The 25,201-nt window shown below is 42.4% G+C and overlaps 1 protein-coding gene and 1 non-coding gene across 7 annotated transcripts in view; one reads left to right on the top strand and one right to left on the bottom strand.

Moving 5' to 3' along the window:
* RBM4 (RNA binding motif protein 4) overlaps window positions 1-25,201 on the bottom strand; it is a 33,786-nt gene that overhangs the window by 7,662 nt on the left and 923 nt on the right. The window contains exons 2-5 of one of the 6 annotated variants that reach the window (XM_057726809.1): window positions 24,463-24,886; window positions 21,235-21,313; window positions 20,207-20,271; window positions 18,773-18,933 (exon numbers count right to left, since the gene is read on the bottom strand). In XM_057726809.1, the coding sequence (XP_057582792.1) occupies window positions 18,914-18,933; window positions 20,207-20,271; window positions 21,235-21,313; window positions 24,463-24,874 (576 nt within the window). In that variant the 5' untranslated portion in view covers window positions 24,875-24,886 and the 3' untranslated portion in view covers window positions 18,773-18,913. Of the gene's footprint in view, window positions 1-7,030; window positions 7,895-18,520; window positions 18,934-20,206; window positions 20,272-20,631; window positions 21,314-24,462; window positions 24,887-25,201 lie in introns of those variants that run through there. The other 5 variants (XM_057726808.1, XM_057726807.1, XM_057726810.1 and 2 more) reach the window with 5 other exon arrangements.
* On the top strand, window positions 11,277-11,349 carry TRNAG-UCC (transfer RNA glycine (anticodon UCC)). Its single transcript has one exon. It is a non-coding gene; the product is annotated as a tRNA-Gly (tRNA).

Below are 25,201 nucleotides of genomic sequence, written 5' to 3'. Positions count from 1 at the left end.
TATCATTGCTTAGATCCTCATAAAACAAGTTTAATGATGGACTCAACCCCACTTAAGCTTTATTATATCCTGTACTACATGGTGATGTAAATTCTGTGAACCTTTACCTAATGATTACGAGGGTGGGGTGAGTCAAAACTTATCTGCACTCTGGTTATATTAAAACGTCTTTTGGCTGCACTGTCTTATCAGTGCTTTCCATTTAAGGCTACTCTCTCCCCATTCACTGATGTGCAGGTATGAACATGTTACATCAGTTCATTTGTAGCTGGTGCAAGCAAAAATGGATGCCCTACTTGTGATTTGCACGAAAGAAGAGCAGTGTGCAATGATTTGGTTTTTTGTGGTCTGAGGGTGTACCTGGTGCCGTTATTTATTGAAGACTTTGTGCAGTGTGGAGAAAGTGTTTTGTCACCAAGAAGTGTGTATGAATGGATAAAGAAATTCAAGGAAGGTTGCACAAGTATTAGCCATCAAGGAGCCAGATGCCCGTCCAGATGTCCATGGCTGATGACAGAGCATACACGTGAAATGACTCTGTTTTCTGGGATTCTCAAGGGCCAGTATTGGAACATTATCAGGAAAAAGGTTCAACAATCAACAGTGCTTGTTACAGTGAGGTGCTTATTGAAGAGCTGAAGGCTAAACTTCAGATTGAATGCAGAGGACTGCTATCCAAGGGCCTTGTGATCCTGCATGACAATGCACGTCCGCACACTTCTGCTGACACTCTAGAAAAACTTCGTTTTGAGGTGTTAAAGCATCCTCCCTATAGTCCTGATCTCGCTCCATCAGCCTTTCACCTGTTTGGTCCCCGGTGCACTTGTGGCTCACAACTCAGCCTAAAACATTTTTTAATGAGGGAACACAAAAAGCTTGTTGACAGATGGACAAAGTGTATTGAAAAGCAAGGCGATTGTGTCAAAAGATGTATTTGTCTTTTCTAAAAGCTAATTAAAGTCTACAACCAGAGTGTGGATAATTTTTGACTTACCCTTGTATGTAGTATTTTCCCCATATATTTTGTACTTAAAATACTCTTGACATAGGTGAAGCAGAAGTTTTCCCTGATTTTTTTGGGGTAGGATACAACAATCTAGAGAGGCTAACCTCTCTGTGCACACACTCCAACCAGTGATGATGTAAACACAATACCCATGTTCGCTCCGCTATTCCCCAAGGAGGCAGGATTGTCCTTGTTTTACAAAAAAAGAAAATAAGGCAAAGATACTGGGATTTCCTTGTGATTGATCTGCAAGGCATCAGGCAGACCAAAGAAATAAATATGTACAGGTTTTGTTAGCCTCACCAAAATCTCTGGTCCTCCTCTGTGCTAAGTTACTTAGCAACTTAACACATCTTGATTTCCATATCACTGACAGGACAAGCTAGAAAAAATGCTGGGTTCTGCAAGACAGTTCTACATCAGCACTGTCCAGTAAAACTTTTGGCAATGTTGGAAGTGTTCTGTATCTGTGCTGTCCAATTTGTAGGTACATGTGCCTATTAAGTACTTGAAATATGCCTAGTGAAGCTGAGAAACTGAAGTTTTTAATTATAATTAGCCACATGTGGCTAGTGGCTACTGTATTGCACAGCACAGTTTAAAGTAGGCACTTCTGGCAGTCCAGCGGTTTTCTGCACTTCCACTGCAGAGGGGTGTGGATTTGATCCCTAGTCGGGGAACTAAGATCCTGAATGCCACGTGGTGTGGCCAAAAAAAAGATTAATTTTAAAAATAATAAGTGGTAAAGTACTGTAAGTATCTTAAGAGGAGAAAAGCCTTGAAGAATCATGTAAAATAGTTCTCCCTTAGAAAATCCTGTTACTCTACCCAAAACAGCTGACACTGGGAAAGGGGTTAGTTTTCAGCCAACGTGAGAGGACTGCTGAATAAGAACAAATAGGTTTATTCCTAAACCTCAGTTTAGAAATTACATGTTGTGGGTACAAAATTCCTTTTATTCACGAAGACCAAGTTCCTCATTATAGACCATTTTAGAGTCCCCCAAGGCCTCTCACACTAAAAGCTCTGGGTGATTTGAATTCCTTCTGGGCTAGGATTTGGGTGATGAATGAGACACATGATTCCTAGTTGAGAAGCAAGCTTTGACCACGTCTGTGGTAAGCACTACAGAGGGACAAGTACAGGGTGCTTTGAAAACATGTAAATAGTGACTGACTTTGGGGGACAGGTGGAGGGGGGCAGTTGCTGTTCCAAGCTGAAACAGCATATGTGAAGGCTCCTGATCAGGAAGGGTATGGTACCCATTAGGAACCAGAAAGGGAGCTCCGTGGCAGAAGAAAATATTACAGCAGAAATCTGAAGAGGTAAGTTCCAGCACAGTTCATGAGAGCCTTTGGGCTGTGTTAAGGAATTTCATCTCTTAAGACTAACTGGAAACTATTAAAGGGTGTTTAATTTGAGGGTAACAGGATAAGATTCATTTGTCCTGAAAGGTCATTGTGATTGGACAGCAGCAAAAGTGAATCGCATTACACTCCAACGTTTAAAGCATTAGTTACAATTGCCAAGATATGGAAGCAACCTAAGTGTCCATCAACAGATGAATGGATAAAGAAGACAAGGTATATATGCACAATGGGATAGTACTCAGCCATAAAAAGGAACAAAATTTTGCCATTTGCGGCAATACAGATGGACTTGGAGGGCATCATGCTAAGTGAAATAAGAGAAAGACAAATACTGTATGATATCACTTATATGTGGAATCTAAAAAAAAAAGTAGTGAATAAAACAAAAAAGCAGACTTCGAGATACAGAGAAACCAACTAGTGGTTACCAGTAGGGATAGGAAATGGGGAGGGTGCAGTACAGGGGTGGGAGGAGGGGAAAGGTTATTACAGGATTACATGAAATTGTGTGTGACACTTCTGAAAATTGTAAAGCACTACAGAATTTAAAGAATCGTTCAATTTTTAAAATATTTTTTAAAAGTTTGAAAAGTGAATAGCAAGATTTGCCTGATATATAACAGAGGTCTCTCCCCTAATCATGAAGCCAATGATGTTTTGTTTTAAAGGAAGAAAAAATACCTCAAAGACAGGAAAAGAACCATGCATAAGGATATGTGATTCAAGGGGGCAGGGTTTAGATCCCTGAGGCTGACTGATCAAGCCTTTACCAGGGAGAGGTTGTGCCTCTCCGACTCTAACATTGCTGAGCACCTGCTGTGGGCCAGGCCCTACCTAAGGGTTTTACACCAGGCACCACTGAATGCTGAGGGGCAAGGGAGATGAGATAGATCTCAGAGATCTTAAGAGATGAGAAAGTATGACCAAAACAGTAACTGCTATAAGAATGTAAAAGCACTGTGAGAGTTCAGAGGACAATTATTTATGCAATCCTATCAGAACTCTATAGCTTATTCTTTGTGCCTTAAGATTAAAACTCTTAATATTTCTTTCCTTTGAAATGAAAGTAGTTATCAGTAGTCCACAAAGAGGGTGAAATGTTTGTGAGGGATGAAGGCTGAGAAGATGTCCCTGGCCCAGTTTGGAAAAAAGAAAAAGCTAGACTAATACCCGAGGGCCTTCCAGCTCCATGAATTTCTTCCTGAGCAGTCAGCTATTTGAGGTAGGGTTCTGGGCACCACTCAAGCAAGGCCCAGCCACAGCAGAAGCACTCTGAGCTACTTCAAGTACAAGGCAAAAGAAACCCTAGCCCGATTTAAACATTGCAGCTGGGAGCCAGACTCCTCCAGGTGCTGTCTCAGAACTCCCTGGGTTTTACTGCAACACCTTCCCTAGGGTAGTGGGGGAGAAAAACACCCACTGAGCCACAGCTCCAACCTATCTAAAGCTTAGACTCCTGCAGCCCAAACCCTGCCTTTTAGGCCTGTGGCAGGCTCAGATCTACCCTTTCCTCTAATTTCCTGCCACACAATGAAGTTAGACAGTGTGGCAAAGATAAGAGGCCCTCAAGGGACTCAATGCACTGCACAGAGCTTGTCCAAAGGGCAGGAAAGGGTTTATTCGCTGCAAGGTAGCCCAGAAAAGGGAAGAAACTTGCCTAAGATTGACCTCATGGTTTGTCAGAATTTGGCTCACAAATCTGGGCCTCAGAGATGTGTCTCTGGGATATCTGGGAGGAAGAAGGAGAAAATATACATTCCTAGGAAGAGCTGTCAGCTTTGTCAGAAGAATCCATCTCAAGGCTTTCTTAAGATCAGGGCTATGCTCTATTGCTAGGGAGAACTGAAGTGCAAGAAATGACAGTTCAGTCCGAGGGAGCCACAAAGGAAGAGGGGAAGGTCTGGCAAGATGATTTCAATCAGCAGTGCCTTAGGTGTGCAGGCCCTCTGAGGATCCAGGCCAGATTTAAACCACACAATGGCTCTACAGATTTAATACCTAATCCATCATCTCTACTAATCCACAAAAACCCAATGAGGTAGCATCCTTTGGCTCCCCTGGTAATTAAAGCAACTAAGATTTAGAAAGGTTAAATAATTTGGCCACCCTCCCCGCTACACACACAGTGGTGAGGAAAAAAAGACCCCCGATTCCTACTGCCTATTCATCACAGCAGAAAGCTGAAGAAAGTAGCTACTGAAATGAAGAGGAACAGTTGGCAAAGGCACCCAGCAGTCCTAAGGCTAGTCTCTATCCACCCTACAGGGAGAGGGGTATGGGGAGGGGAGTAAGCCTCTGCATTTGGCAAGGTGAACTAGACTTCCAGTGATGGTAAGCCCTGGCCCACCCTTGACTCTGGTATCTCAGAGGCAGGACAGTGGCTATGAGAGTTAGAAAAATAAGTGATTAGGGAAAAGGCCCTCCTCACCCTAAGTACCATCATATTCCCTCCACGTTGGGGCATGGCCAGTATGCTTCAGTGGCTGTGTTTGTGAATCACCCCTCATCTCTCCATAAGGACACAATGAGGTGTTAGGGCCAAGACCATCTAAGCTGAGCAAGTGGCCAACACTCCAGAGACCATGCCACTGCTGCCACGTGCGCCGCCTCCCACCCAGAACTGCACTGCACTGAATAGGACAACGTGAGCTAAGCTCAAGATGGGCAGGAACAGGGCTGGCTGGAGGAGGCTCGGAGGTCCGGACCCTGCAGGAAAGTCAGAACCCCGAGCATGACTGGGAATGGAGCTCTCAGTGCCACAGGTCTCAGGACACTCACTAGACTAACGGCTGAAATTCACGCTCTGGAGCTGGATGGCCAGAACTTAAATCCAAGCCTTTCTGTGGTCTTAGACATGCTACGTAACCTCTCTGAGCCTGTTTCCTCATCGTAAACTTCCTCCTAGGGTTGTTCAGAGTAACTGCAAAGCCCTCAGTTGGCCATCATTATCACAGATGAGCTGTGGTGTGTGCAAGCAAAAGAGAGGGTTCCACCCTATCTGTGAAGGGAGTCAAAGGGGGGAGGAGAGCTATCATCACTCCCTCTTCAGTCTTCGAGGATTCCAGTTCCCCCTCCTTTCTTTTCCAGCTGTAGGACCTAGACAGACACAAACCCACTCAAGCTCTGCCCTTAGGGATCACCAAACCTCAAGGGTGAGGGCCCTCCTAGGTTATCAGTTCCACCATCTCTTTCTTGACTACTGACTTATGGGATGGGGCACACCACCAACCCTAACAGGGGCCATGCAGGAATCCTCCAGTCCTACCCCCGGGTCTGGGCCTATGCTGGCACTCAGTTTCTTGAACGACTGGTGACTGCCAGGACAATGAATGGACTGAGGCAAGGGCAGAGGGCAGTGTGTTCCCAAGAGGAGCACATCACCGAAATGTTAGCTTACATATATACATATTTATGACTAAATGCCTGTTACATGTCAGGCACTGTTGCCAGGCACTGGGGCAGTTTCCTATCCCCTTAACTTACAATTTTGTGAGGAAAACATTCAATAAATGAGTAAGCAAAGAAATTGAGATAAGTACCACAAAATACACAAACTGGGCACAATGGTAGGGAAGAATAAGGGGGCATCTCTTAGAGGCTGTCAAGGAGGGCCCTCTGATGCTCGATCCTGAAGCAAAGACCTGAGGGTAAGAAATTAGCCTTAAAACGGTCAAGGGGAAGGTCCTTCAGAAAGAAGGCCCTAAAAAAAGAAAGAAAGAAAGAAGGCCCTGAGGCAGGAAAGTTTTTCGTGAACAGGATCTGAACGGAGGGCCAGTGTGGTTAAAGAAAGGCCGGTGAGGGGGAAAGGGCCTGAGATGACACTGGAGTATGGAGTAGAGGCCAGATATTTCAAGGCCTAAGGACTGGCATTTTAAATATAACAGGAAGCTGGAGTTATGGAGTGACAATCTAATTTATACACACACACACACACACACACACATATATATACATACACATATATATATTTTTTTCTGCTGCACTGGGTCTTTATTGCTGCACGCCAGCTTTCTCTAGTTGTAGCGAGCAGGGGCTACTCTTCCTTGCGGTGTGTGGGCTTCTCGTGGTGGCTTCTCTTGTTGCAGAGCATGGGCTCTACGCGCACGGGCTTCAGTAGTCATGGTGTGTGGGCTCAGTGGCTCATGGGCTCTAGGGCACAGGCTCAGTAGTTGTGGTGCACAGGCTTAGCTGCTCCGCGGCATGTGGGATCTTCCTGGACGAGGGATCAAACCTGTGTCCCCTGCACTGGCAGGCAGATTCTTACCCACTGCGCCACCAGGGAAGTCCTCTAATTTATATTTAACAACATCGTCTCAGCTACTGAACAGAAATTAAATTGAAGGAAGACGAGAGGGAAAAAAGTAAGAAGGAAAAGAGACCAGAATGCCACTGTAGTAGTCCTGGTGGGACTGTATGATTTCAACTACGGTTGTGGCAAAGACATGGACAGAAGTGGCAACATCTGATATAAAATATGCAAAGGAACAGACAAGGGGAAATAAGAAATGAGGAAGACTCAAGGATAACTACCAGGAATCTGGCTGGAGTAGCTACATGGATGGTAACACCATTTAAAGAAATAGAGAAGGCTGGAGGAGAAATTATTTTGGAGTGGGGAGACTCAGGAGTTCCATTTCACACATATCAAGTTAAGACAACCAAGGAAAATGCTCAAGCAGGTCTTTCGATCCCTGAATTTGAGCACAGAGAAGAGATCTGGCACACGAGATGTAAATTTGAGTCTGCAACATCTAGATCAGAATTATCCAACAGAAATATAAATTGAGCTGCAAAAGCTACATACATCATCACTGAAAACTACTAATAGCAACATTTTTAAAGGTAGAATGAAACAGCTTAAGTTGTATTATTTTTAATATTTAATATATTAAATATATTTATATTTAATATATTTATACTAAATATATTTTAGTATTTAATGTATTTATATTTATATTTAATATACTTCACCTAATATATCCAAAATCTTATTTCAACATATGATCATTAAAAAATGAGTATTTTACATTCTTTTTCATACTAAGCTCTTGCGATCCCATGGGTATTATATATTCACAGCACCACACGTGGCTGTGGCTATCATACTGGACAGCACAACTTTAGATGTACACAAAACCAAGGGGATTAATGAAATCACTTAGAACAGGGTTTCAACCTTGGCACCTTTGATATTTGGGGCTGGGTAGTTCTTGTGTGGGAGAAGGGGCTACCCTGTGCAGCGCAGGCTGTTTAGCAGCATCCCTGGCCTTCACCTAGTAGCATCCCCCCAACTTTGACAATTAAAAAGGAATTCAGACACTGCCAAATGTCCTAGCAAAGGGTGAAGAGTGAAGAGGGGAAATCATCAGTGGTTGAGAACCACTGACTTAGAGAGAGTGTAGAGAGAAGAGGGCCCAGGAGAACGCTGTGAACTCCATCCTCAGCATCAGCCTTAGGTAGTGTGCACGCGGAATTAAAAGGAACATTCGTCGGTTCAATTTTTCTAGCACTGTAGGTCCTAGGGAATTAAAAGGAAGGGGTGAGATGATTTCATGGGAAAACTGCAAAGGTCCAGTTTCTAGCACATGAAAACACCCAACCAATGTCGGTAATGACAAGAAGTCCTCCCCCATTGTCACTTCTTATATAATCAAGTTTTCCTCTCCTCATCTGATCCCTTCCTCTTGACAACCAGTAGCATTTACCAAGGACCACTGTCCTCAAAGAGAAACTCCATATAACCATGTGGAGAGATTGGGGGTTATCCAAATTAGAGGAAACCATGGGTATAGATTCAGTATCAAGCTTCTATGACCTCTTGGCCAGACATACAACTTGCTAGAGCTCAGAGGAGAAAGTCTGGGACTGGAATCTAGATGGCAGGTAAAGCCAAGGGAATTGGTGATACCATCTAGTAGAGGAGCCCTACTCTAATTTTTAACTGTCCTGAAAACTTATCAGCTTCCTTTCCACCTTGAAAACCCATATCTGTTTTTAAAACAAACCAACCAGGCCTTTAAGAAGTATCTAGAGGACTAGCTGGTGCAAATACTAAGGAAGGAAGGGGCCTGGTGTTGAAAAGATGTATAAAAGGTCCAGTGTACAGTGTGGCTGAAGCCAAGTGAGCAAAGGAGAGCAGGAAAAACTCAGCTAAGAGGAGGAGGGGGCAGATCATGTAGGGCTTTATAGACCTTTCCATGGATGCTTTTACTCTGAATGAAATGAAAAGCCCCTGGTGGGAGGGGGATTTTTGAGCTGAGTTGTGATGTTATCTGATTTCCATTTTAAAAGCACCACTCTGGCTGTTTTATTAAAGAGATGGTAGACATTGTAGAAGCAGAGACGTTAATTAGCAAAGACTTTAGGAGATCTAGGTGAGAGATGGTGGTGGCTCTGACTAGAGTATTAACAGGGGGATTCTAAGAAGTAGAGCCAATGAGATTTCCTAACGAACTGAATGTGGGTATAACCATCGTTTTCAGCCAGAGTGCATCACATTATGACACTCTGCTTAAAATCAATGCAAGACTATTTCATTCAGAGCAAAGGCCAAAAGGATGCCGGATGATCATTTAACTATCTGACCTCTTCTACCTACCCCACCCTCCCCCATCACTCCACTCTTGCCTCTGGGCACCTTACTATTAGAACAGGCCAGCTATGATCCCACCTCGAGGCCCTTGCTCAAGCTGTTCTCTCTACCTGGAAAATTAGAGGGCTGTATGGCCAACTTCCACCTCATTCAAGTCTGCTTAAATCTCCAATTTCTTAGTAATCTACACACACATACATTGCTCTAGCTCTCCCAACCCTCCTTACACAGCTCTACCCTTTTTAATACAAAGCTCTTATTTCCTAACACACAATTTATTTACTATGTTCACTGTCTGTCTTGGGTTGGAGCGGAAGTTTCAGATGGTGGAGCTTCCGTTAGTTTGAGTGATGAGACTAACACAGAGGAGAAACCATCACACAACCATGATGGACATGTGGCATGAACAAGAAATAAGTCTTGACCTCTTACGTGTAAAAAAAAAATGATTTCATGATTTAGCATGAAATCACCAGCAACAGTCCTATGGAATGGTAGGGGTAAAAGCCTGATTAAAGAGGGTTTAAGAGGAAATGGAAAGCAATCATTAGACACAGAAACCATATAAAACACTTTTGAGGAGTTCTGTACAAAAGGAAGTGAAGAAATAAAGTGGTGATAACAGGCAGGGGAAACAGTCAAGACATTTGCAGAATGGGAGTAAGAGAATGTTTGCAATGCTAATAAGACTGATTTAATAAAAAGAAAAAATGGATGGCATGAGAGGAAAAGAACTACAGGAACAAGAGGATGGGCCCTAATGCCTAAGTAGAGCAACTAGTCTTAGACAAATGCACAGTTCATTGGGATACTGGAAGGTGAGCAGCTGTGCTGAGAATGCTAATTCTCTTGACTGGCTCAGTTTCTTCTGCAGGGTGTGAAGCAGGTCATTCATCAGGTGAATAAGCATGAGAGGAGAGGAAGTGAATGGGAGGGCAAATGGACCAAGGACCTACTCTCTAATTCTGCCTGGCAGAATTATGGGTCTACACAAGATATAAGGTTTGTAATAATTTATTTAAAGTGAGAGCAGTCACTTTAGAGATTGTTTTTCACCAGTAACCTTCAGCCTCATCAGTCACACAAATGAATAGATGAATTGGATTTAATCTGGGTTGTGGTTTTGCGAAGTATGATAAAGCTGGGGACCGGGTAGCCCTGGGGCTTGCGAGAAAAATGATGGTGTAGCAAAGGAATGTCACTGATTGGCTATGATTTTCAAGTTGGATGAGGTGAGAACATTAGAGGGTGAGGCACAATGAAAAGTAAAATCAATGAACTGGAAGTTCCAATGGGATCAAAAGGATTGGAATAGTAAAGAAAGCAATCTGGAAAGGCAGGAAATGGCTGAGTTGAAGAAAAAAATTTCAAAAGATTAAGAGGATGGCAGTTTTGAAGGATTGTCTCCAAACTAAAAGAACAAAACACACTTCCATATCAACTGGTGTTTAAGGATGGTACACCACTGAGGTGATCTGCCCATTCCCCCCTGGCAAAGGGGGAAAACACTGACAGCCAGAATTCTCATCCATCTGCTATCTTGAGACATTCAACACTAAAACCTAATGGAAATTTGTTTAGAGAAATTGTTTTATGACTAATTTGTGACTGACTTTTGAGGCCAGCACTGTTTATATTTCATTCTTTACTTTGATAAAGCAAATCAGTATGGTTCTAACATGACTCTTTCTAAATCCAAAGTTATATGAACTACATAAGAAATTAATCTCTGAAGAAAAATTGGACCAAACAGTAACAATGTTGGTCTATATACACCAAGTCACTCAAATAGTTTAAGTGAAATCAGGGGGCTTAAAAAAAAAAGAAAAAAGGCTGTACTTGTTGCAGCACAAGAATGTACCCAAACAGGACACCAAGAGGGGAAAATAAAAACAAAAAACCCATGACTTTTGGCACCAAGAAAGTAAGATATCTGCTAATAATAAGCTATAGCTTGACCTACACAAGCATCACAGAAAACCATTTGGGTAAAGGCTCAGCAAGTCTTCCACCCAGTAGAAAATCTTGGGGTAAGATCTCCACTTAAGGCAACATAATGGCCCATAATTTGATAAGTCTAAGGTATGTCTTGCACCAGATAACTTATATATTGTACAAGGCTACCAATGTTCTTAAAGCCTAAGAAAAAGGCCACGGGACATAAGTAAAGAAAACTTCAAAATAGCAAAAATAAGAACAGACCTAATACGGCAATGCACCTATATGGAACTGGAACAGATTTAGTGCCAATCTAGTAAAAGGGCTTTCACCAAATATGAGGCGGTTCTAAAAACCTCCAATAAGGACTTCCCTGGTGGTCCAGCGGTTAAGACTCCGCACTTCCAATGCAGGGGGCCCAGGTTCAATTCCTGGTCAGGGAACTAGATCCCACACACATGCCGCAACTAAAGAGTCCACATGCCACAACTAAAAGATTCCACATGCCACAACTAAAGACCCCGCATGACACAATTAAAGAGCCCGCATGCCTCAACAAAGACCGTGGGTGCCTCAACTAAGACCCAGTGCAGCCAAATAAATAAATATTAAACAAACAAAACACCCTCAAATAAGCTTTGTTTTGGATGACAAAGAAAAAATTTTTCAAAAGTTAAGGGTTAAAATTTGTGTATCTATCCCAATTGTTCTGCCTGCTGCCCACCAGAGGTGGAAACAGTGTAAGACAGAGAAGGAATAGGTGAGGAGAGAAATGTCATTCTCATTCACCTTGACAAACAGAGGCAGAGTGGGTCCCTGTAGGTTCAGTCCTATTAGAGAAGTCCTGGGTGTTGTCACAATTGGATTGGGAGCACTACTGGTTCTCTGGCAGGTTCTGTAGGTTGACTCTCAGAGGTTGAATCCCTGGAGGATAGGCATGCCAAATCACAACAAATCTGATTTATACTCTATAAAGCCTAAGTACATTATTCAAAGCATTCTAGGCACAGATTTACAACCTGGGTTGAGCTCTCCCCCCAGGCCAACCCCTACAGACTGTGATTTAATTGGTCTAAGACAGTGGTTCCCCCTGGATAAGCAAGGTTTGTTAGAGTAGGTAGGACGTATCTGTGTCCTGCTCATTCCAGTCTTTCATGAAAAGTGCTAAAGTTTCTTGCTTATTATCAGAAGAGGGAATGTGATGTTCTAATAACATTATTTTCATTCCTTTAGTTCTACTGCAATTAAATTGAGATTTCTTCTAATTTGGTCCCCAACTGAGTGGCCACCTAGAAAGCAGTCAGATATCTACCTCATACTTTATATCAAATAAATTCCAAACAGATTAAATTTTTACTTAAAAAATGAAATCATAAAAGTACCAGGAAAAAAGTAAGAATTTTCTCATGTTCTTCAAGTGCAGAAATCCCAAATATGATGCAAATCCTGAAATCCTAAGAATAAAGGCTGGAACTTTAACTACCAGACGTTTAATTTTCTTGTATGGCAAAAACTCCATGAGTAAAATGACAAACTGGAAACAACACTAGCTACTCCTACCACAAAGAGCAAATTTCCTAAACATACAGATTGCTTCCACAAATTAGTTAAGACTAAGACCCACATTTTTAAAAAAGGTAAGGACTAAGGATATAAAAAGACAAAAAAACAAAAACAAAAACAAATGGCTCTTAAAAATATACAGATGACCAACCTCACTCATTATAAAAACAGATGCTAAGTATACCTGTAAGATCCCATTAACCCATCAGGTTGGAAAAGATCAACAAATGCATTGATGAGGGTTTAAGGAAACACCTGAAAAACTGGAATAAATTCTGAGAACAATCTGACATGTAGCAAATCGTAAAATGCCCTTCTGTCTCTAGGAATATAACTTACAGGTATACTTGCACTCATGCAAAGTAACCATATTTCATCTAACCCAAAATGCCACTGATTTTAAGGTCATCACTGATCTTAAGATGCATCATTATTTTATGTACCACTAAAATCAAAACACTGCCAACTAAACTATGGATATTAAGATACATTCAAATTTCAGAGATATTAAAAAATGTAGGGGAAATTAAGGAATATACATATATATCCTATAACATCATATTATTTTCATTCCATAATTTTTTCAAGTTGAGATATATATTCAAAATCTCATTCCCTACCTTTGCTGGGCATCCTGAATTTTATGATGTGCTACAGGAAGCCTTTTTGGGCACCTTACCTCCCAGGCTGCTTCTCTGGCTTTCAGGAAAAAACTTTTCATCGTTTACTACTCAAGTCTGCTCTTCAAACCACTTCAAGTCTATAAATCAGAATGTTCTAGTCCAGCTCACGCCAGTGGGTAAAAACTATCTTCCTTCCCTTTGCAATAGCTTAGATGGAATAGATCAGGTTGGATGGTCTATACCAGTGGTCCCCAACATTTTTGGTACCAGGGAACGGTTTCGTGGAAGAGTTTTTCCAGGATGGGGTGAGGGGGAGATAGATGGTTCAGGTGGTGATGCAAGTGATGGGGAGCAGCAGTAAAGCTTCGTTCACTCACCCACCACTCACCTCCTGCTGTGTGGCCCATTACCTAAGAGGCAGTGGACCACTACTGGTCTACAGCCTGGGGGTTGGGGACCCCTGGTACTAAGCAAGCTCCAAACTCAATCTGGTTTCAATATTCCTTACATAGTGAAAATGAGAGAGGTCCCATCTTGTAGCTTAACTGAATACAAACAATTCAGCATGTTCAAAAGAGGTAGTCTATTGAACCAGTAGGCTTAACCCTTAAAAGAACCAGCCCCAGCAGACTTGAGAGCATAGTACTCAGTTTCCCTGTCGGCCTTTACAAGTCAGACAAAACAGGAGCTTTAATAACATACTCAATTCAGCTTTTAAGATTTACTTATCATTAGCTAAGCCCTTCCTTCTTTCGTGTCTTATCTCCTTGACAAACTGCTAACACCATCCTTGCCTTATACCTCAGGGGTGTTATTTACTGGACAGTAAATACTAGGGTGTACCATGTCAGAAAATTTGCATTTGGTGAGAAGCTGGAAGGTTTCCTCAGGGTTAAGCCATCATCTCAGGCTTAGGCCGGAAAAAAGCTGTTAGCATAAAACTTATTTTTATCAAAATTATCCATGAACATGATTTAGCAAACAGTACAAAGCTTTCAAAAGTCTCTTGCCCCATCCTCCCCTGAAGCAACAGCTCTCAGCTCTTTTCAGCATTCCTTACCTTCATGTCTGAATAAGATGCTCATTGTTCTCCATTTACCACTTTAAAAAATTATCTACTGATTTTTTTTTTTGATTTTTTTTTTAATATTTATTTTTATTTATTTTTTTGGCTGCTCTGGGCCTCAGTTGCAGCACGTGGAATCTTCGTTGCCATGTACGGGATCTTTGTTGTGCCATGCTGGATTTGTTTTTTTTGGTTGCAGCACATTGGATCTTTAGTTTTGGTATGCAGGCTGTAGCTGCAGCACGCAGGATCTAGTTCCCTGACCAGGGATCAAACCCAGTCCCCTGCATTGGAAGCAGGGAGTCTTAACCACCGCACCACCAGGGAAGTCCCTATCTATTGATTCCTATTATGTAATTTTGAGTTTTGCTCTATACACCCTCTTACTTACCCATCCACACTTCCCTATTCTCCCAATTTAGATGACAATTATTTTATTAAATATATAAATATCATGCTGCCATGATTATGATTAGGTAGAGCTCCTAATTATATTTTACAAGTTTTTGTTTACTCTGAATTAGCATTTACATTTTTTTGTTATCAGTAATTGAGCTAACTCTTCAAACGAACAAAATATTTCCTCAAGATATTCAAATACATTGTTTTAAATTCAGTCTTTGAGTCATTCCATTCTAGAACTCAACCTCCTGCTTCAACCTAGAGTACTGTTCTCCAAGCTGAAGCAGAAAAGCAGTCCTGGGACTTCCCACTGCCATCATTTCTGGGAATTCCATTTGCCTCAGCATGAGACCACATGGAGAATTCCAGCACTAAGCGAACTTTACTGCAGTAATTTGCACCAGCATTTAATACCACAGTACAAATGGTCTACCTCTCACTACTCCATCCCCTTAGAGCCTAGCTTATTGCTGATGGAGCTCTGGGATAAGGAGCCTGGTTTAACTTAGCATTCCAAGCCAACCCCAATTCTGAGGGTGTCTGGAAGACTTTTGAGTGAAAGTTAAGAGATCTAATACCAAATCAATATCATCCTGAAAACCGCCCTCCTAGGTCCTTTGACCCATCCAGAATCAGGCTGGGCCAGACACCATCACAACAGAACAGTGTAACCATTGCCACCTCCACCTAACTAACACTGATATACCAGTTATTTGCACACCCAAATTGCCTAGGCAGAGAGCTGCCTGTGGAGGCAAAGGACAGGCACCTAATCATCTTTGTATTCTCCACATGGTACTAACACATAGTAGGTAAGTGAGTACTTCAAGATGTGCAAAACCAAGCTCTCAGGTGGATGCTAACCACAGTTTACTCAACAGAATGAAAAGTAGAAGGCTACATGGGAATTCCCTGGCGGTCCAGTGGTTAGGACTCCAAGCTTTCACTGCTGAGGGCCCAGGTTCAATCCCTGAGCGCAGAACTAAGATCCCATAAGACATGCAGTGCAGCCAAAAAAAAAAAAAGTGGAAGGTTACAGAAAGCCAGTGTATTAAACCATCACTCTTAAAAAACTACTGTACAACTCCTGAGGCTAAGTGATAGCAATTTAACTTTGTCAATGACACAGAGCAGACCATGTGGCCTCAATTCAAGAGATACACTTGATTGAGTTTACACAAAAATAATTTCAAACCATGTAACACTGAAATATCAGCAAGTTAAATTCAATCATTTCAAAACACCTTTTTAAAGTTTTAGAACTTGCTATTTTTCCACTGTTCTTAACAGTTTTTCCTTTCCACAGTTTTAAAAACAAAAAACACTATAGTAGGAATACGGCATTAAACCAGCCCAGATTCTGGTAGTCATGAAAAACTAGGTTGTCTGTTACAGGGCATGATCTCAAAGGGAGAAAGAAAATGACTCCCTTTTAAAATTTAACCAGACAGCATGCTTTATAATTCAAAAATATATTACCCCCATAGTTAATCCACTGTGACATATCACCTTCATTGACCATTCCCATCTAAACAAAATCCTCTACTTGACATTATGTAGTGTCCCTCTCTTAGAATATAAGCTCCAGATCTAGACTTAGAACAATATCTTGCAGAGTAAACCTCAAAATTTTTATTTGTTGAATCAATTAATACTGTTAGTCCCCATCTTTTGGAACTTGCTAACCCCTCCCATCAGACCAAGAGGTATGCCGACCAGTGCTGATCAGTAATGGGTCTTTGGCGGAAAAAAGGGACCAAAGCAGGAAAACCCTCTAAGAAGTGACAGTGGCAGAAAACCAACCCAGCCAGGGAAGATAAAGACAAATCCGAGGAAATTATCTAGTCTAGATGCTGGTCGTAATCTTTGTTTGTCACTTATCTGTAGGAGCTAAAACTCTTCTCACCCCTAATCCTGATTCCACCAACAGTCCTCCCGGGATTGCTGTCACTTGACCTCTCACCAAACAACTTCCATATTCACTAAAATGGTGGCTGGGAGCTTAAGTAAACATAAAACATCTCTCACAGGGTTTCAGAGAGCAAATATCCAGTAAATTACAAGTTGTATTGATAGTTATTCCCATCTCAGCCATCTACGAATTAGAAACATTAAGAAAATCTGAGAGATTACCCAAAACTAAACCAGCTCCTTTATCTCCTGTTACCACAACCCACCTTTCCTAAAAGCCTAATGCCTGGCATACAGCAGGTGCTCAGTATTTGTTGAACGATGCTGGAAAATGCCCTAACCAGACACAACCCCACTATATGTTAAAACTGGAGCAAAAAGGTACAAAAAAAATATCTGCAAGACAGCCTGTTTTGATACAAGCATGGAACTAAGAAGCAGTGGCTCTTCCTTATACTCACCCTTCATCCTTTTTAAATAATCTAAACTTCACGTCTGGGTCCTTTTTCTATGCCTATCATTCTAAAGGGAATGAGGTACTAGTAGGATCACTGAGAAATCCTTTGGATTTTGGCAGAACTGTACAAATAAATGGTGAAAGCATAAAAAAGTGTTACTTACTGGCCTAGGAGAACAGCAGAATGCTGTTGGAGCCACAACTTATTTTCCATAGGGCATGAAGTGAAAGCTGACCTTCTGTTCCCTCAAACCCTTCCTTTTCCTAGACCTCTTCCTTGGAAAGTCAGTCAAATTAGATATACTGATTGACTGGCTGGTTGGAATGGTATTAGTAAGGGGTAGGTGATGACTGTTTCCCAAGCAGGGAAAAGTCCCGTATCTCAAAACTGCTATAAGTCGATGGTTTTATAACCAAGGTGTATCAGAGAATGTCTTTAACGGAATACGGCTGCCTGCCTGGATTCTTCTATGAAGGTCAAAACTTATCTGCACTCTGGTTATATTAAAACGTCTGTTGGCCACACTATCTTACCAGTGCTTTCCATTCAAGGCTACTGTCTCCCCAGCCACTGCTGTGCAGGTGTTAACGTGTTATAACAGTTCATTTGCAACTGCGGTGCAACCAAAAATGGATGCCCCACTTGTGATCTGCACTAAAGAGCAGCGTGCAGTGATTTTGGTTTTTTGTGGTCTGAAGGTGTACCTGGTGCTGTTATTTATCAAAGACTTTGTACGCAGTATGAAGAAAGTGTTTTGTCGCCAAGAAGTGTGTATGAATCGACAGAGAAGTTCAAGGAAGGTCACACAAGTGTTAGCCATCAGGGAGGCAGACGCCGTCCAAATGTCTATGGCTGATGACAGAGCATATACATGAAATGATTCTATTTTCTGGGATTCTCAAGGGCCAATATTGGAACATTATCAGGAAAAAGGTTCAACAATCAACAGTGCTCATTACAGTGAGATGCTTATTGAAGGGCTGAAGCCTAAACTTCGGATTAAATGCAGAGGACTGCCATCCAAGGGCCTTGTGACCTTGCATGACAATGCATGTCCGCACACTGCTGCCCACACTGTCGACACTCTGCAAAAACTTCACTTTGAGGTGTTAAAGCATCCTCCCTATAGTCCTGTTCTCGTTCCATTGGCCTTTCACCTGTTTGGTCCCCCAAAAGCAGCCCTATGAGGATGAAGATTCACTTCTGATGAAGAAGTGAAGACAGCGGTGCACTCGTGCCTCACAGATCAGCCTAAAACGTTTTTTACTGAGGGAATATGAAAGCATGTTGACAGATGGACAAAGTGTATTGAAAAGCAAGGAGATTATGTTGAAAAATGACGTATTTGTCTTTTCTGAAAGTTAATTAAAGTCTACAGCCAGAGTGCGGATAATTTTTCTGACTCACCCTCATATAAGCTCTCTTTTTTCCCTTTGGCACCTATAAATCCTATCTACAATAAAGAAAATAACTACAGTGACAATCACCCTGGACTGAATGCCAAACTTTATACCCTCCCCTTCTCTTCCAGGGACAAACAAAGAACCCAGACACAAGCCCAAGTAAGAACTCTTTGAAAGCACACATTCCCTAAGTTGAAAAACCATTTATTTCACCGGAAAAAAAAAAGTGATCCAACTCTGTGTGTCTACCTGCCATAAGCCTTTGGGTCAAAAAGACTCAGGAGCAGTGACACTCTCACAACACTCACTGGAAGCAGGAGGTGGGGCGACAGCAAAAAACCCCCACCAGTTTCTGCACACAATGAGGCCTGCTGGGAGAACAGAACATGATGGGAAGCTACAGAAGTATTAAAGGACAGGAAGAACAGGGAGATGGGCAGGAGAGGAAAGAGGTGGTCTGAACTTAACAAGGTAAATTAAGGTCCACGGTTCCTGGGGGACTGAACGCACAGAGCCGAGAACGTCCCGGAGATGGGGTACCACGAAGGGTGTATTCTCATGCACAACTGCAGCTCGGAATTTCAGCCCACACACATCCCACCTGAAAGAGAGCACAATACAGGGGCTTTACAGCAAAGCTCAAAAGGGCTTTCCCACTTACACTTCAAAGAACATCTTTACAAAGTATGGTAACTTGACAACTCTCTTCATTTACTTGTATCCATCCACAGTATCATAATAATCTCTAAAAGTGAAAAGAGATAGAAGGCCAGAGAGTAACTGGGAAGGTTAAGCAATCCCAGACTGGGCTTTCTCTAAACTAAACAGCAAATTTTCTTTTATGACAGTAGGCAGACATTGCATTTCTCTTGATGTTAACACATTACCATTCCTCAGAGAAGGCAATTCCACATTTACAAACTGTCACTGGAGGGCAGAAAAAAGGGAAAGGTTCCATTTAGCTCTCTGGAGTAAAAAGTATGTTTGAATCTTGGAGTTACAAGCTAAAAACCATTTAAGGTCTAGGAAAACGTGGCATTAACTTAACAAGCTCTAAGACCTGAGGGCATCCAACTCTGCCTAGGGAAGAAAAAAAAGGAACATACTGGAGGGCATGTGTAAGCTACACATCAAGTCACTCTAGTTTTTTCTCCAGCCCCATCAGTGACTTCCTATCCAATAATCCTGGGCAAGTCACATACCTTCTGCCCTAACAGAAAAGATGACACTATCACCCACCCTGTTACTAAAGGATTACAGATCAATGGCAACGTCTGGGACACAAATGGGAGCTACTCAAGACAAAGGGTGTTGTGAAATACACTTTAATACAACAGCAATCTCAAACACCTAGAGCCCAAAGCTGGCAAGCTTCAGAAGAGAATACACTCAAGTAGAGCCAAATGGATCATAAGGCTCAAAATATATAGGAAAAAGCCAGAGGACTCAAGGTAGAGCTGGTCGTTCAAGACTGTTAAATGCCCATAACTGGTGGGAAGATGAAGGGAGTGATGTACTTAATTAAGGCAAAGCTCCCAACTTGGATTTCAACATTACTGAAGAAGCACAGAATTAACAGGGGTACATACATATTTACATCACCGTATACCTTAAAGAAGTGGAGAGGATGTCAAATCTAACACTGTGGGGATAGTTTGGAAAAAAAACACAAAAAATGAAACTGAACAAAGTAAACAGGCTCTTACAGGACAGATTCAAAGATAAAGCAATGGGGTGCACATTCTACTCAGCTCAGGGAATGAATGTGAACTGAGCAGAGAAGTTGAATTTGAGTCTACGCCCCAGACTCCTTCTTGAAATCAACTTTACAAATTAAAAGATATCTCTTTCTACTCCTCTCTACCCCAACTTACCATGAGACCTTTCACACAGCATGAAGTAGAACAGGAAACTTGCAGACCTTAGTAATGTCACACACCTACGAATTTCAAGGACGGCTCTGAGAAACAGCACACCTGGGTCTGAATGTCTGAGTTCCAGGTTCAGGTCAATTACAGCACACAGGTGTGATGCAAGATTCATCACACCACTGCTTTTCCAGGCACAAATGGAATCAGATTGACTCCCGGACTAGGAGACCTGGAAAAACAGCCATGAGGGCTAAGGATGTTTATATATTTCAGAAAGTTAAGTAGTTAGGACTTCTCCCTATCTTCTGAACCATTAGCAACCTTACCCTAATCCTGCAAAAGCAAGCAAAGCAGGGCAGCCTAACTGGAGCCTTTAGGCTGCAGGAGGGATGGCAAAACCAGAACAAGGGACACCCCACCGCTCTCACCTCAAGCTTTAAAAGGCTGAATACCGCGCCCGATCCGCATACTGCTCCCGATCATACCGGGCCATGTCGTACAGGGAATTCCGCGCAGCCGCCGAAGCTTGGGACAACTCACTCTCATGCCCGTAACCGTAGCCCTCTCCAACAGTGGGGACTGGGCCGCGACGCAGGGGGCTCCGATCGCGCCCGTAATATGAAGTGGAAGCTGCAGTAACAGCAGCAGCGGCTGCTGCAGCAGCAGCAGCTGTAGCAGCAGCAGCTCCTGAAGTCGGCAACAGGTGTCTATCGTAGGGATCGAGAGAGGTGGAGGTGAGGTGACTGGCCATGGCTGTGTTCTGTGGCAGCTGGGACAGGGTCTGCTCTGCGTAATTATACGCGGAGGCAGCTGCAGCAGCCACTGCCTCATAGGACCGGGCAGCACGGCAGCGCTTGTAGTAGGCATCGAGCGCTCCGTACGCGTTGTTGTAATACAATGAATCCCCATAGCTCATGGTGTAAGGTGTGCGCACTGCTCCATACTGCTCATTATACTGCTCGGTAAAGTCTGCCACGCGGCCCGAACGATCTACCGGACACTCTTTGGACCAGTGCCCCTCTTTCCCGCACCGATAGCAGCCGCTCTGGTCTCCCATCCCGGGCGCAGTCCTAAGCCGGCTGGTGGACAACTGCACGTGCATTCGTTTGCCTTGAAGAAACAGACGCAAGAAGGGTTGCTATCACGCTCAGTCATAGCCCCAGCCCCTACCCCAGACACTGGTCATAGCAATGGCTTTACCCAAACAACTCTAATGCAGGACTCATTGCCATTGTAAAGACCTTTTTTTTAAAGGTCCAGTATAAATACAGTACAATGACCTGATTTCAGGCAAAGATCAATTAAATGAAGAAATGTTTCACCAGTTTAGTGCTTAAGAAAGAAACTACTCTCGCTCAAAAATAGGCATTTCATCCTTTGCCAATTAACTATGGACAAAAACTACTCTGAACAGAGGCCCAATGTCAAAAGAAACCACAATAATAGTGCTCCACAACATTCTGACACCTCCAATCTTCACTATTAAAACTCTTGAATTCAGTACGCAGGAGAATGCAAAGGCCAGTCCCCCGCACCACCCCAAAATCAAAGAGAATACAGTAAGACTCTAAAGTTACCATTGATAGTGATCCAGACTTGATCCATGGCCGAGTGTGGTAGGCAATTTTCAAGACTTTTGGGGAAAAAACTCATGAATGGGGGAAGAGGGGCGAAATATGAGTTGAGGGACTGCCTTCCCCCTAAACTGGGTCCTTTAAATTGCTAGTTCTGATATTCATGCTAACAAGGATTCTTTACACTCTTTAGTGACCCCTTGTAACAGGGGGTCAGAGAAAACAGGGCAGGCAGTTCACAAGATGCCTGAATTTTCAGAAAGAGTATTATGAAAAATGTAGAAAAGGGGGGATGATAAAAGTGGAGAATGACCAGTAATGTTAGTTAGTGGATCAAACTGTTCATTTTCACAAGATTAAAGTACTTTTCCTCCTTTAGAGATCTAAGATGCTAAGAACATGCACTTCATACTAATTTTTGCTGAAAATTACAATTTGTATCCTGGAAATAAAAAAGTCTAAGTTTTAAACCTTTTCACAGAAGCAGTTTCCACCTAACACGATCTACCATTTTAATAGTAAGCAAAATTCCAGCAAAACCTTTCCAATACAATTTATCATGCACCCAAGCATGCAGAGAGCGAAGACGTGAATGCTTAGAACCAGGGGAGTTAACAGACAGGTCATCTACTCACCTAACATTACAGAAAGTGGTAAATATACAATTTCACCTACAAAATTAAAGTTAGGTTCTAGGAGACTATAAAATGGAAAAGGGAAGGACCAAAATATATATATATAAAAAAATCTGTTTTAAACATTCTATCTGGTAAGTCTAGGTTGCCAGTTACGAGCTAACATGTGCAATTAAATACTTAAGTGCTTGAAGTGCTAACCCACGTCCCTTGCGTTTGCCCAAGTAGCCACTTTGGCACCTAACAAAACCACAGAAAATAAGTTCAGCCAAGGAACCAACCATGTCCCTCCCTTCCAGACATAAAGGTCATTAATAAATGTGCTGATCTAAAGATCTGCCAGAAAAAAATTCTAGAGTCAGAAAAAGAAGCTGTCTTTAAAAATACCTAAAATGGATGTTCCTTAAATGCACAACAATAAAAAGAATATACCCAACACTGAGAAACTGAAAGAGACCACCATAATAAATACTGCTGCTCTATATACACATAGAACTCTATTAGTATTAAGGAGAATGGCTAATAATAAGGAAAACAGAGCAAAAATAACTAAGCATCAGAGAGCCTAGAGCTGATACCAGGAGTTATGCTCTAAGGATGATCTGCCCTGTATCAGTTCACAATATCCTTCCCTTACATACGTTACCTGTTATAAGACACCACCACCTCTTCTATGACTTGGTTAAAGTGTAGAAGAGTATCCAAAAATTAGATAACATAAACTCTTCACCAGAGCAGCCTTTGCTCCCAATTAAGTTGTTGACACAGAACAACTCTCAACCAATTAAAAAAGGAAAACTAGACCTGAGAGACCTGTGACATTTTTCTCTAATAATGCACAGCAATACCCATGACACAGGGCATCGTTAACTTGGGGGGATGATGATCAGACTTCCAGGTCTAAGAAGGTCCAATTTAAGTAAACATCGAAGATAGCTGCAATGACTCTTAAGAGGAGTGCTCAGGAGAAGCAGCAGCCACTACCTTGTGTCTGCTGAAAAAAGTTGGAACCCTAGGTTAAAAATGTAGCAAGGACTTGTGGGAACACTCCATAATTTAGAAGTTGTTACAATGAAGAGGAAAGGCTCTTTTCTGACTCTGACACTGGGGACCCAAAGCAGGTGGAACAAGAGTAGAGTCAGCAACTCACCATGATTACCACCCCCTTCACAACTGCCACCCTGGCCACAGGAGCTTAGATTTTAAACCAAGAAAATAAAACCTTCCAAATAAAGTGTCTATCCACAGCATCACTCATGCTGCCTTCCAGGCACACTAATAATTAATCTAGACAAGGTTCCAAGGTAACATCCAAGCAAGCACTCTATTCACCAGAATGTTAGCGCTCACTCCTCAAACCAGTGAAACAACATTGCCATTATCGTCCCCTCAAACCCCAATACCTTCTCCTCAGAAACTCCTGAGATTAACCTTCAATTCTAGAATGTCTTCATCCTCCAAACATAATCTCTTGGTGCAAGCATAAGAGAAAAGTGGTAAGAGCTATAGCACTTTAAAGACAATAGTTCTCTAAAGACTTGTTTAACAACAAATTACATTTATTGAGAAGGTATGAGCTGGGATGAGGTGCAGGAGCTTCATGAATATTTTGCTCCTAAACGTGTGGCTTAAGCCAGCTTTTGCCAGGTCCTTCCATATGCAAAATAACACGTGGAGTGCTGAGGCAATAAATTTCAGAGTGAAACACTATTATATGCTCTACTACCAAAAAAAAAGAAAAGAAAAGAAAAGAAAATCAAATAGCTGAAAAAAATCTTCAGAGGAAAGGATTTCTGCACTAATAGACAAAAGGCCTACGGGCTCCGGGCTAAAACCAAGTGGTTTTTTCTCCCCGACTTGATTTGCCTAAGGTAAAGCCTCTAAATCCCATACAGTCTCCATTTAAGCCCATCACCCACACTTAATCCTCACCATCAACCAACCAAAAGCTGTGCCTCTATCTCTATCTCAGACCTCTCCTTCTACTTATCCAACCTATTCTCTACCCAAAGCCTTGTGTTCAGCCCTCTTCCCAAAGAGGGTGGTTCACCTTGAAACTCTGTGTTGTCAAGGCCCCTGATGGCCTCCACCGCATCCTCTGCCCGCTCCATGTGTACGAAGGCATAATCTTTCACGATGTCACATTCGATGACTGGACCATACTCCTCAAACTTGGCTCGAAGCTCTTTGTTGGTACAAGTAGGACTGATGTTGCCTACATGCAACTTTGTGGAGGTTTTGCTCTTATTCTTGCTGGCTTCCACGTTGATGTTCACCCCATGCAGCTTGTAGTGGTGAAGGTTGCGTATGGCATCCTCGGCCGCCGTCTTGTCCTCTATGTGCACAAAGCCGTAGTTCTTAATGATGTCACACTCCAGCACCTTCCCATACTGCTCGAAGAGTGAGCGGATCTCCTGCTCTGTGGCCTCCCGGGGCAGGTTTCCGATGAACAGCTTCACCATCTCGGACACAGCCTGGGAGAGAAAAAAAAAAATTTATAACAAAAGACCTCAGGCTCACATTAGTTTAAAAAAGCAAAAACAAAAAACACAATACTGCCATCTTCTTTCGGTCTGGCAAATATTTCCCGGTTTCCCTCTCTCTCACACGCCCACCTCCACATAATAATCAAAGGGAAGTGGGAACAAGGAGACCCGCGACAGTTCCAGCTATAGCACCTACAGAAAGGAGAAAGCATCTGTAACAGAGATCCTTAGCAGACACAGACAAAGGCTTTGGTAAAAGATGAATAGTTTCCAACAGGAATGGAAATGAAATGTAGCCCATGG

The sequence above is a fragment of the Hippopotamus amphibius genome, chromosome 3 (assembly GCF_030028045.1).
Source record: "Hippopotamus amphibius kiboko isolate mHipAmp2 chromosome 3, mHipAmp2.hap2, whole genome shotgun sequence".
In the NCBI taxonomy this organism is placed as follows: domain Eukaryota; kingdom Metazoa; phylum Chordata; class Mammalia; order Artiodactyla; family Hippopotamidae; genus Hippopotamus; species Hippopotamus amphibius.
The sequence above is the reverse complement of the archived record's forward strand: the minus strand, read 5'-3'. Positions and strand labels throughout refer to the sequence as shown.